The 13,581-nt window shown below is 48.1% G+C and overlaps 1 protein-coding gene across 2 annotated transcripts in view; it reads right to left on the reverse strand.

Moving 5' to 3' along the window:
• BCAM (basal cell adhesion molecule (Lutheran blood group)) overlaps positions 1-13,581 on the reverse strand; it is a 59,972-nt gene that overhangs the window by 14,274 nt on the left and 32,117 nt on the right. For both annotated transcript variants that reach the window (XM_063140454.1, XM_063140453.1), the window contains exons 4-9: positions 10,500-10,570; positions 8,860-8,956; positions 7,446-7,628; positions 3,948-4,072; positions 2,309-2,474; positions 953-1,068 (exon numbers count right to left, since the gene is read on the reverse strand). In XM_063140454.1, coding sequence (XP_062996524.1) covers positions 953-1,068; positions 2,309-2,474; positions 3,948-4,072; positions 7,446-7,628; positions 8,860-8,956; positions 10,500-10,570 — 758 coding nt within the window. The remainder of the gene's footprint in view (positions 1-952; positions 1,069-2,308; positions 2,475-3,947; positions 4,073-7,445; positions 7,629-8,859; positions 8,957-10,499; positions 10,571-13,581) is intronic.

Genomic DNA, 13,581 nt, shown 5'->3' on the forward strand with positions numbered 1-13,581 from the left:
ATTTTTCATTAAAACTGGCATCAAGTTTCTGTCCCTAAGTGTTGCAACAGCATGTCTGAAAACCTCCAGACAGTGTTTTTTTTAAAAAAAGGGCTCTAGGATTCAAGGTTTAGCGTTTCTTCGCCCTGTGAGGGGACCGGCTCCACCCTTCTGGCCTTAGATGGTCAACAAATACACCCTCTTTTCAATTCAGCAGGAAAGATCTCCTTGCACAAGCTTTGTTAATACGAACAGGTGATATGCTACAGCACAGGTAGCACTTTTGCCCGGTTTCCGATCACACCGGTCAGGAGCGAGCAGCTGCAGTGACATAGAAGTTCTGAGATTTGGCCAATAAATCTGCTTCTTTGAGTGGGAAGCTGTAGGATTTTTTTGCTTGCTCTGCACATCAAGTTGAGTGAAGTTTCAGCTTTGTATCTTTTTAAGTTAGCCACTCGCAATTATGTGAATAAGATAAGGCTAGCAATAAGGAAAGTGGTATAATGGCAATAGGCAGGAAGAAAGAGAGATTGAGAAAGGGGAAAGCAAACTTTAAAATTACAGCCTGCCAAGGATGTTTGTGGCATTCCTGCTTTGCAAGAGAGCAAGGACGTGGGGCGAAACGCCAGCAATGTTTCAGAGAGATCCTGATAGCACAGGCAGGCTTTCTTTCGGGATTAAAAATGGGAGGCGCGATTCCGCTTCACTCGCCCAGCAGAAATGATTCGCTTTGAGAGAGTAAGAGCTGCCCGCTGTGTCTGCGCATGAGTCCCTGAAGGCAAGCCCAGCGCATCGATTCATGAAGAGATGCAGCAGTCAGCCTCTTTCAAGGATGGGTAAAATCTTGCCTCTCTGTGCCTCGAAAGCAAGGACATAGTAGAACGAGACAGCAGGAGATTCACAACTGGAAGACCCCCATGCACACATCCCTCTCCAGCAGAGATTTCATTGACACAGGCAGCGTTCCACTCACCTTCCACCACGACAACATGGGCGCCTGTGAGCCAGTACCCAAGCAGGTCAGTTTGAGGTTTGCGCTCAAGTTTGCCGTCACCATTTCGCTCGGATTCATGACCAGTGGATCCAGATCTGGGGGAGACCGGGGTGGGGTGGGGGGCAAGAAGAAGAAGAAGGAAGCGGTTGGTGTAGAGATGTGAAGGCCCAGAAAAGAATGGGGGAAATGTTGCTGATTTTTTTCATTTTTTCTTCAAGGTCTGTTTATGTTTTGTTTCAGAAACATTGGAAAAAATTGAACTGCTCTGGATTATGAAATACTTTCTTTTAGAATTTAACACAAAGTATTTATATCTTGTTATACAGTCTTTACTCCTAGCAAAATCATTTCTAAGAACTATGTAATAAGAACACATTTATAGAAAGACTAGAGATGAAAAAGTCTGGAAATAATGAAGCCATAGGGGGATTTTTTTTTAAAAAAAAATCCTCTTTGCAAGATTCCCTGTTAGTTCTTTCATTCCATCTTAAAATTATTGACCTAAAGTATATTTTACTGATAGACATTTATGGTCAGTTTCCCGACATGTGAGTAGAGTCACTATTTTGCATACTTGACAGTTTCTTGACTATTTTGCATACTTGACAGTTTTGTTCTATAGAACAGCCTTCCTCAACCTGGGGCGCTCCAGATGTGTTGGACTGCATCTCCCAGAATGCCCCAGCCAGCTGGCTGGGGCATTCTGGGAGTTGTAGTCCAACACATCTGGAGCGCCCCAGGTTGAGGAAGGCTGTTCTATAGAGTCCTGTGTTTGTGATGCTGTAGCAGTCATTTAATATAGTTTAATCCATTCAGTCAATAATTACAAATTTACTGAGTTTACTTTAATTTTTTTAAAAATATAATGATAATTTCATGAGCAAACTAAGTTATACATAAAATAACTTCAGGAATAGAAACGCTGCTTCATGTTCCTAAAGCAGCCCTCCCCATCCTGGGGCCCTCCAGATGTTTTGGACTACAGTGCCCAGCATTCCTGACCATTGGCCGTGCTGCCTGAGGTTGATGGGCGCAGGAGTCCAAAATAAAGTGCACCGGTTTGGGGCACCAGGTTGGGGAAGGGTGTCTTACAGCAACAAAGTGACTTTAGAACTGTTAAGAGCGCTAATAAAATAAGTACTGCTTATTTTTTAAAAAAAATCCAATTTCCCCCCCAAAATTGGGGGGGAAATGGGCTTTTCCCATGGCCTCAAAATGTTCAGAAATTTTACATTTCTAGGTTGCTGATAGAGAGAGTTTGCTCTCCAGCTCTTCCCCTGCCTCGCCCAGGGAGGCCTTACTGGCCTCTCTCCCAGCAGTCTGTGGGGCACTCACAGTTGACAAAGATGGTCACCTCCTGCTCCAGTTCCACCTCATCAGGACTGTCGAAGTCAAGCACTTGACACCGGTAGGTGCCGCTGCTGTCCTTGGTCACGCTTGGAAGGTGCAAGGTACCGGTGGGGCTGGAACCCATGTCCTGCTCAACTCCAGGAGTCAGTTTCTGCGGAGATGGGCAGAGGAGGCAAGAGGGAAAACGCCAGAGGGCAGAGGTCAAGAGCTGGGCCACCAGGCGCCTGCTCTCAGCACACGGGAGCCAACCCAGGCAGGCCGCGAAATGGACTCTGGAGAACGAGCTGCAGCCCCTCCCAACTTCCTGAAGGATACGCCTTTTCCGCATCGGCCATATGCACACCTGTAGGTGTGTCCTGAAAGCAGGGGTGGGCAGCCTGGTTGGGTAACTTCCCTTTGCCCGAACGGAAGGTGCCCAGGGCTGCAGCTATTACCAGCGTTGCCAAAATTTCCTCCCCGCTGCTGCTAATATCACCCCTGCTGAATTCGCTACAAAAACAGTGTCAAAAAGGCGTCTGTTTCCCTTTAAAACCGGGCAAAATCCCCCTCGGTGGAGGCTTCCAGGAGCACGCTTCTGCTTTCTGCACACCGTGCTTTAAAGAGGAATCGGGGCTTCCTTTTTTGCTGCTGTGGCCAATTATCGGGGGGGGGGATCATGTTCCCATCACCGACTTAAAGCATCTTCCGGCTTTTGCTGGGGGAGGGTCAGCAACTGGAGGCCCAGTTGCTGACCCCCATTGGGACCAAAAGGGAGCAGATATTTGAAAAGAGAAAGGCAAAGAATCAATGAAACGTGGCAACTGAGGCAGAGGCTATCTGGCCCTGCAGCTGCCATTCCAGAGGCTGAAGGAGGGTCAGCATGCCAGGGCCAAGGAGGGTCAGCAACTCCAGGTTTTCCAATGCATGGTCGAGAGGCCTCGGTCCATACGCATGGGCTGGGTAGAGGCTTGGTTTCTCTCTCTCTCTCTCTCTCTCTCTCTCTCTCTCTCTCTCTCTCTCTCTCCCACACACACCGCCTTCAGCTGACTCAGGCAAAGGCCAGGGCCCAGCTTCAAGGGCTCCGATCAGATGCCCCCCTCCCACACACACCCGGTTGGTGTGTAGGGCCTGACCGTGCCTCCCGGTGCTGCCAGACCTGTGGTGGAGGCTGCAGGACTTGTTGGAGTGTCCTCTGTAAGGCCTTAGCTAGACTAAAGGTTTATCCCGGGATCATCCCGGGGTCATCCCTGTTCATGTACATGACACACAGGGGATCCCGGGAGCAGGCAGGGATAACCCTGGGACAATCCCAGGATAAACCTTAGGTCTAGCTAAGGCCTAAGACAAGACAGGCTCCTGTTCTTAGCCAGGAGGACAAAATGAACCTCTGGAAGTCAGAGGCAGCTGTTGTCTCTCTGAAGCCCAGGATTCCTGGAAGCCTCAGACCGGCCGTGGTTGTAACACAGAACACCACTGGATTCCATCCAACGCAGCAAGCCTCAGGCCTCCACAAGGGTTTGGCCATCAACCGTCGAGAGAACGAGTAGTTTGTCCTCAGCTCTTTCCACAACTCAGGTGCCAAACCGACCGCCCACCCAAGAAGGAAGAGGCTGGGGCAACTGGCAGGGATTGAGACCAGCAGTACCTGCAATTTAGTAAAGAAGTACTCGGGTTCAGGGAACCCATCAGCCTTGCACTGCAGCCGCACGTCGTCGCCTTCCTTGATGACCTTTGGAGAATCCAAAGCAAAGTGCACATTCTCTGTGTAGTCTGGGGAGGGCAGGGGTAGAATGGGAAGAAAGGAGGAGGAAGGGGGTCACACTGTGGCACAGGATTGACACTTTATCTACACACCCCGCCTTTCTATATTTATTTATTTACAAGGTTTTTATACCGCTCGACTGCCGATAAAATACCCCCTGCGGTGAGCAACAGAAAGGGGAGAAATAATAAGAATGATAATGGAAATACATAATTAAAACCTTTTAATACAGGCTGGGCCAATAAAAAGCCTCATGTGGCGCAGAGCGGTAAAGCAGCAGTTTCTGCAGCTGAAACTCTCCCCACGGCCTGAGTTCGATCCCAGCGGAAGCTGGTTTCAGGCAGCCGGCTCGGGTCGACTTAGCCTTCCATCCTCCCGAGGTCGGTAAAATGAGTACCCAGCTAGCTGGGGGAAAGGTAATAACGGCCGGGGAAGGCAACGGCAAACCACCCCGCTATAAGGCCTGCCAAGAAAACATCAGCGAAAGCTGGCGTCCCTCCAAGAGTCAGTAATGACTCAGTGCTTGCACGAGAGATTCCTTTCCTTTTTCTGGGCCAATAAAACCATGGTTGGTTAATCAGGAGAGACTATAAAGTACAACCAAAACAGCTTTCTCACACACACTCCATAGGCGTTTGCGTGTGTGTGTGTGCACAAGCGTAAAGAGACACAAAGAAAATGTGTGTTTGTATGCACACACATTTTCTTTCTCTGTGTCTCTTTATGCACACACACACACACATAGGCCTATGCCTACGGAGTGTGCGACTGTGTATGTGGGGGGGGGGGGGCATGCCTAGACCAGGGGGGTATAGGGGGAGTATCTCGCAATATGCTGATCGCGAGATCCTCCCCCACAGTCTACATGTGGAGAGCGATGTCCCGGGAGGAAGAGGACATCACGCCTGCCATTTTGGGTTGTTTTTTTTTTTAATGAAAAAGAGCGCACGAGTGCTCGATCGCAAATGTAAATCTTTTTAAAAAACAAAAACAAAATAAAACCCCATGCTCCCCTCTTCAGGAGCTCTTTAGCTCCGTGCCCCGTGCCTAGTTCCCGGCTCTTCACGTTTACTCGCAAGGAGCCGGGAAGAAACCAGGGCGGCTGCCCACACGTCCCGCGGTCTCGGGACGGTCCCAAAACCACGGGAAAAGTCGGGATTAAGCCGTCCCGCTTATCCCGGGGAAAGGGAGGGATCATCCCTCCCTGCCCCCAGGATCCCCTGTGCGTCATGTGGACGCACAGGGATGATCCCAGGGCGATCCCCGGGATAAAACCTCGTCTAGACATGCCCAGAGAAAGAGAGGGAGTATCGACACATAAATTGCATCACATTGTAAAAGATAAGTTTGAAGCATCACACTAAAATGAAATATCCAACACCCAACAAGGCACCAGAAGAAATAGCAGCAAGTCATCAACCAAGATCACAGCAAAGCCTGCTGAAGGACTTCTTAGAAAGAAAGAAAGAAAGAAAGAAAGAAAGAAAGAAAGAAAGAAAGAAAGAAAGGAAGGAAGGAAGGAAGGAAGGAAAGGGTCCTCCCCTGCATCCCAATAGGAATCCTGGAGCAGCTCACAAGATCTAGCTTTTTAAGAAATAGACAAACAATTAAACTGTAACAAAGATGGCAGCAGCAGCAGCAGAAAAACGAACATATAAGCCGTGTTCCGGTTATACCACTAAAGGCTGATGAAGAGAAAGCCTGGCAGACAGACCCCTGGAAAAAGGCATTCCACTGTCTAAGAACCACACACACACACACACACACACACACACACGCACACACCTGATGCTGAAGATGGAACACGCTGGAAGGCCTCCGAGGCAGATCTCAAAACGTGGGCAGGTATGTACACGTTCGGCAGCAAGAACACTAAAAACCATTTCCCTGATCCACCACAATAGCGTTTAAGTGCCAGTGGGATTCCCTAACTTAAATGCTTTTATTTTGGTGATTTGCATTTCTGGAATTGCATGTTGATTTATCAGGATTGGTGTGTGTGTGTGTTGCATCTTGGGACATATATTGGAATGGCCATTGGCTGCACACAATAAATACGACCGTACTATATTCAGTGTGGAAAGAGGGATAGAAGATACTGAAACAGGCTCAGCCTCAGCACCAGGCACAATGGGGCCCTATGCCACGGCCCACCAGAACTGACACCAGCCTCACTTTTTAAATATATATTCTGCAAACAGAAGCAAAGCGGCTGACGGCTGCAGCTGCCGCCATCACAGAGAACGCCCAGGAGCACGGGGGGGGGGGGGGGGGTCGTGAAGATGACGGTGGCAGTTGTTGTGCCTGGCGCTTCTCCGCACAGCGCCACCAAGGCTAAGGGAGTGCCAGGCTGCAAAACCTGCACTGCTTTCAGCGCTGCAGCCCATCCTCAGCACCGCCCGGCACTACCGTCCGCCCCCTCTGCACCTAGTAAGCTTTCAGGGAGCTCACCGTTGTGGCACGGGGTGTGGGAGTGGCTTGGGACCACAATACCTGACAGAACGCCTCTCCCAATACAAACCTACCCATACACTGGGCTCAACATTTAAGGTCCTCCTCCGAGTGCCTACTCCAAGGGAAGCTCAGAGGATGGCAACAAAGGAAAGGGCCTTTTCAGTGGTGGCCCCCCCAATTATGGAATGATCACCCTGACGAGGCTCGCCTGGCGCCAACATTGTTATCTGTTCAGCGCCGGGTCAAGACTTTTCCCTTCTCCCAGGCAGTTCACAATATGTGCTGAGTTTGTTTGTTTTTAACTGACCCCAGAATAGCTGTTTTAAAAGGATATTGTTGTTTTTATGCTTTTGATAATTTTTTATATTTGTTTTTAATGTTCACTGTTTTTAACTTTTGTAAACTGCACAGAAAGCTTCGGCTACAGGGCAGTATATAAATTTAATAAATAAATAAATAAATAATTTATTATTATTATCATTATTATTATTTATTTATTTATTTATATAGCACCATCAATGTACATGGTGCTGTACAGAGTAAAACAGTAAATAGCAAGACCCCGCCGCATAGGCTTACAATCTAATAAAATCATAATAAAACAATAAGGAGGGGAAGAGAATGCACCAAACAGGCACAGGGTAGGGTAAAACTAACAGTATAAAGTCAGAGCAAAATCAAGTTTTAAAAGCTTTAGGAAAAAGAAAGGTTTTTAGCGGGGCCTACAGTTCCAGGTTGAGCTGCGGGCTCTAGTGAAGCCGGCGACAGGCCGCGACGGACCAGGCAAGACCCCCCTCCCCGACCTGGCTCTGTCGCCCCACGGGCAGCAGCGGCAGCGGCAGGGCCAAGCAAATAAATAAATAAATAAATAAATAAATAAATAAATAAATAAGACCTGCTCAAACCAGGCCCCGGCCCTCTACTCACAGTGCACCTTGAGCTGGAACGGTTCCGACTCGGCGCTGCCAACTTTTCCGTACGGCATCGAGTAGCTGACTTTGCAGAGGAACGTGGAGTCCTTATCGGCCTTGTTCACGCGCAGATACAGTGTGCTGGAAACGGATTGGAGGCCCGAGGCCTCTTTCACAGTCCGCGACACCACGTACAGATCTGGGGAGGAGCACAGAAATATGGGAGAGGGTGAAGAGGCGGGCGGCAGACCAAGGGGGTCAGCAGGAACTGGAGAGCTCAGGAAATAGGGTCAGAACGGAGGATATTCAACTCCTACTTTGGGTCATTTCAAAGAGATTCAAACCATGCCTTTAAAGGTCGTTTAAATTAGGATTTAGCAGCTACACAACAATTTTCAGCTGTGTGTCAGTTTTGTATTAATGCATTGATGGATTTGATTTGATTTGATTTATACCACACCTTTCCACACCCACATCCAAAAATGGCACGAACAGTAATAAGAACTAACACATTAAAATAAAAAAATGTGGTTTATGTTCTACTGTAGGCCACTATGAACACAGACATGCTTTAATAAGTACTGTATTTTCTGGCGTATAAGACTACTTTTTAACCCGGGAAAATCTTCTCAAAAGTTGGGGGTCGTCTTATACGGCCACTATAAGATGATTTTTTAACCCAGGAAAATCTTCTCAAAAGTTGGGGGTCGTCTTATACGCCCAGTCGTCTTATACGCCAGAAAATACGGTACTTTGTGACGATTCGTTAGATAGGCCTACATCGCCGGACCCGATCATTCCAGAGTGCAGGACATGGAATAAGGGGATCAAGTGACAGGAAGACCGATTCTGGCTAGAAAGCCTATGAAGAGAGACTGAAAGAACTGGGCATGTTTAGCCTGGAGAAGAGAAAATTGAGGGGAGACATGATAGCACTCTTCAAATACTTGAAAGGTTGTCCCACAGAGGAGGGCCAGGATCTCTTCTCGATCCTCCCAGAGTGAAGGACACGGAATAATGGGCTCAAGTTACAGGAAGCCAGATTCCGGCTGGACATCAGGAAAAACTTCCCGACTGTTAGAGCAGCACAACAATGGAACCAGTGACCAAGGGAGGTGGTGGACTCTCCCACACTAGAGGCATTCAAGAGGCAGCTGGACAACTATCTGTCAGGGAGGCTTTAAGGTGGATTCCGGCATTGAGCAGGGGGTTGGACTCGATGGCCTTGTAAGCCCCTTCCAACTCTGCTATTCTATGATTCTATGACTGTGATTTGAATTCCAAATTAGATTTTATCTGGAGAAGGGAGATTCACGGTGTTTCACAGCCAGAAACATAGAGACAACTGGTGTCTTTAAAGGTAGCAACAGCATGCTTAGCTCCTTATTTATGTATTTTATAGGCATGTAAACAATACGTAGTTTTCTTACCCTTATTACGCTCAGTGGAGGCATTCAGAAGACGGCCATCTTTGTACCAGCTGACGGTGGGCACCGGGTTGGCATTATTACTGTTGCACGTTGCAATCTGGGGAGGAAGGTAAGGCAGTGAATCGCTGCTACGGTTAGCACTGACAACTCTTCCCCACCCGCCATACAACTCTTGTCAACCCTTTCGTACCCTGGGATACTACCAGCCCTTATAACTGCTGGGCCCTCCGAAGCTCACAAGGTGGGGCTGCGTGTGTCGTGTGCTATGAAAACAAACAAAAAACCACCCTAAATTCTGCTTGGCGAAAACCTGGATTCCGCAACCCTGGAGAAGTAATGCAAATTAAGCAAATGTATTGTGATTCCTTATTTTGCATACCTTATTCTTTTTCTTAATAATGGGGGAGAGGCTAAGTTCTTACAGAGCCATGAAGGCCCACTCCTGACCCCTGAATGTCTTTCTCAACCATTTCTCTCGAGATTCAATAGGAATTCTTGCCCACGCTTCCTGAAACGTAAGCTGCTTTAAAGAAAATAATTAAACGTTGTGATTCTCAATCACCTGTGACACATGCCCTATTTGGGGTCTTTTCTGCATTCCTCGTGATGTTATTAGGGAGGCTCACATGAAAGAACATGCAAAGGTGTTGAAAGAACATGTGAGGGGGGTCCACGGAGCCACGCAGGCAAGCCCTGCATCTGTGTGGCACTGCAGCCATGCTCCCAGCCACCGTGGCCTGCAGGGGAAATGCTTTCCTGCCGTCCGTGTGTTCAAATGATGCGGGGAGAGGCTCTCCATGACATACTGAGATCCGGAGAGAGCACTTCTCCATGAGGAGGGTCCCTAACTGGGCAAGTTGAAGTTCCTTCCTCACCTGGAGGAGCTCTCTACATGCACATCGTTACACACGGAGATCCCTTTGTCAAACATTTTCCCTACAGGCAACAGCAGCAGGGAGCAGAACTGTAGCAGGGCTAGTTCCCGTGGGCCCCCTCACATGTTCTGTCAATGCATCTCCCTACTGGCATAGAGAACGTCCATCCTATGCCCCCCGCTCCTATGGAACTCCCTGCCTCTGGAGGTCAGGCAGGCGCCAACTTCGTATTCCTTCCGGCGCCTCCTGAAAAAGTCGTTGTTCCAGGAAGCCTTCCCTTCATGACCAGTCACGGTTTATTTTGCACTTTGTTTCTTTTAAAAATGTACTTTGAATGTGTTTCTACTCTGTTGTCATTCTATTTTATTTTGTCCACCGCTCCGAAATTCTGAATGGGGAGCGGTACAGAAATACTGTAAATAAAAATTAAAATAAATACATAAATAAATCTCGCCCTTGTATATCTCCTATCATTTTTCTTCAGTACCAGGAGCATGGCTGGAGAAGGGGCAATTCCTCTAAGCATGTACAGAGTGCCTTTCCCCCACACACTGCTAAGGGGGAACCCCCAAGCTCCAGCGGTCGGGAATCAAGGCTTCGAGGCAGACAGAAGCCCTGGCATTTCTCAAGATACATAGAAGTCTTTTTAAAAAAACAAACGGTGAAGCCGAGGGTAGATTTAGGGTGGATTCCTGCATTGAGCAGGGGGGTTGGACTCGATGGCCTTATAGGCCCCTTCCAACTCTACGATTCTATGATTCTCACCTCGGACGCATGGTCCTGGATCACCGAGACGGACCCGGAGTTTTGCACGAGCTCTGGGGGCTCAGGTGGGTCTGTGGCGAGAGGAGGAGGAGGAGTCAGACAGGTCTGCAGACAAGGCAGGAGAATCTCACAGAAAGCACACCGACATGGTTCACTTAAGGACCGCTTTCTCCAGCTGAAATGTCACCGCTTATTCAGTCTTTTCAACAGTGGCATCCAAATGGTGGCAACACTTTCTAAGGAGGTCTGTCTACCTCTACCTTCATTGTCAGGCCACAGGTGGAGGCCATTCTATTTCAGAGAGAGCTTTAGGGAGCTGTACTAAGCAACCATCGCTGATGCAGATGTTTCTAATTCTGCTGCTGGTTTGGGCTTTGCTGCCATTTCTGTTGCTGGTTGGTTGGTTTTGTGTTTTCGGTTTATTTCAATTCGTTAATCTTGTGGATTTATAGCAGGGGTGCAGAACCTGAGGCCTGCCGGCCAAATCTGGCCCACCTAGACTCCCTATCCAGCCCAATGGGGTTCTCCAGATTGCCTTGCCCCACTTCCCCTGGCCCCCTTCCCCCCCCCCCGCCCCTCGCCCACTGTTCAACAGACTGAACGGCAGGATAGTTTTACAAGGGGGCGGGGGTGGGGGTGGGGGCTTTTGCAAGAATCCCTGTAGTCAACCTGTGTGTTTTACACTTACAAAGCAAGAGGACACACTCATGATCTCTCCATCGCGATGGCATAAGTATTCTGTGTTAACTGATCCAGAGCAGCTACATTTGCTTTACTTTAAGTGCTATGCTGGGTCAGGCCAAGAGCTGGCTAGTCCAGCATATATATTTTTAAAATCCAAGTAAAGAAGAAGCACTTGTTGGGCCATCGAAAATTGGGCTGTGCTTTGCTTTCTGCTATTTCTGCTCTGCAAAGTAAGGTCCCGGTAGAACTGGGGGAAGGGGTGCCCCATTTTGTCTTAATCCATTGTGTTTGTGCATCCACTCTAGAGGCACAATCCAGCAAAAGGTTAGTGGCCCCTGAGGATGCAATCCTAGGCGCACTGGTGACGCTATGCCAGCAGTAAATCTCCCTGAACAAAATGAGATTTGCTTCCCAGGTAAACATGCATAGGATCAGACTTTCCATCTCAAATGAAATCAATAGAACTCCACTCACAATTAAGTCCCATTTCATTGCTTTCAATAAGGCTCACTGGATTCTGCCCAAGGGCTGCAAGATTTCAGCAGTACATTAATCAGCCAAATCTTTAGGCTGACTGACCGGGTGTGGGGAGATATTAATGGCTGGGTCTGAGAGATAATGGCACACGTCTGGAATTTTATGCTATTTTGATTCCAGTGTATTACTGTAATGGGGAATTAAAGACAAAGAAAACACTTTTAAAGACTATCTTCCCTTCTAACTTTTGTTCATTGGATGCTAAGTTCTCTTGTGCTTCCTGCAGTATCTCAAAAAGCCAGCTTCATCAAGGTTTTGGTAACCCGACGATTCATATAAATGTCATCAATTAAGTAAGTTAAAAGGCAGACCCACAAAAGAACAATTCCGTAGACCACTTCAACACACACCAATTTGTATTTGAAGTATAGGGGAGGAGAGTGATGACTTTCTTTCCCAGCACTTTCAGAATCAAGGGGGAAAATGAAGGGATTAGGACTGAGAAAATTAACGGGGCGCTCTGGGCAAAGTAAAATTCAAAACAATCTCAATCCAAAATACAAGCCCTTATCAGTGAAGCAAGGTTCAAAAGGAAACAAAACCCAGCAGCAGCGCATCAATCTGTGCTAGATTCCCCTGTTTTTCATTTATGGGGGGGCGGGGGGGGCGGGAATGAGCTTCCCGTTTACTAGCAAGGAAAGTGTAGAGACAAACACAGCTGCTTTCCCCTTCTGTTCCCATTTTGTGTTTGCAGCTGTGTCGGTGGAACTGAGTGTTGCTGCAAGTTCTGTGTACAACCAACCTGGCCCCTACGAGAGGGCCGCCCACGGTAGGTGCTGCTCTCCAGGTGTTTTGCCGCAGGCAGGGAAACCATTTCGCAAGCAAAGGAGTGACGTATCACGAGGCGAGGCAACGCCTGGTTGCTTGCGGGGGAAGAGACCGGTGGCCCAGAAGGCCTGCGTTGTGAGGGATTGTGGGAAATCTATACGAACGGACAGGGGAAATAAATGAGGGAGTATGGGCATTTCTGGGTAATGTGGAACAGCAGATGGGCTCAGGGACAGCTCCGGGCTTGATTGAGGGGGTCCCATCCGTAGAAGGCGGCAGCGCTTGGAGTGGCACTACAAGAAGCACCAGATGGCAAAGTCCGGCCGCCATTTTAATTTCCCACAATCCTCGGAGTGATGCTATGTCAGGGGCATAATGGGAAATTAATACATGCCAGTTGATGGCTCTGGGTTGAACTACCTCCCTGCAATGCTAAAACCTGATCCTCCGATTTCCCTGGTATTCTGATCTATTCCATGTATACCCTTATTTGTCTTTCTTGAGCAGGGCCAGCCCTAACCATGGGTAGGGTGATGCCGAGTTTGGGCAACTAGGAAAACCGCCTCGCAAATTAGTCCACCAATGTTTTACTAGCCCACTTGCCCATTATGTAACTCAGCTTTTCTAGGAATGATCATCAAAGCAGTGCAGGCAGAACAAGTATATGACAAATTACAGCACATGTTAATAAATAAATAAATAAATAATAATAGGTGGAAGTATAATAAAAACCAAGAACAGCAGAAATGATAGCAGCAGGTCGCAACTGCAAATTAAAAGCCTGCTATTGGCTGCATGTCTCAAAGGAGATAGAGGGGGAAAGCCTGGAATATCACCCCTGTCCAACAGACTACAAGCCGCCACTGAGAAGACCTACACTCTTATGCCCACCTGCTGAACCGCCACTGAAGACGGGACATGGAGAAGGGCCTCCAAAGCAGATAAGAAAACATTTTCGTGTCTGAGCTACTAGCAAATATGACCAGAAGCAAGGCAGGTATTTAACAACCCAGTGTTTTTTCCCTCCACTTGGCCTTAGTTTCTTCATAGGTCATTGTGGAGGAAGCAACCTATACAGGGGCAGCCCTATCAT

Source organism: Elgaria multicarinata, chromosome 13 (genome assembly GCF_023053635.1).
Source record: "Elgaria multicarinata webbii isolate HBS135686 ecotype San Diego chromosome 13, rElgMul1.1.pri, whole genome shotgun sequence".
NCBI lineage: Eukaryota > Metazoa > Chordata > Lepidosauria > Squamata > Anguidae > Elgaria > Elgaria multicarinata.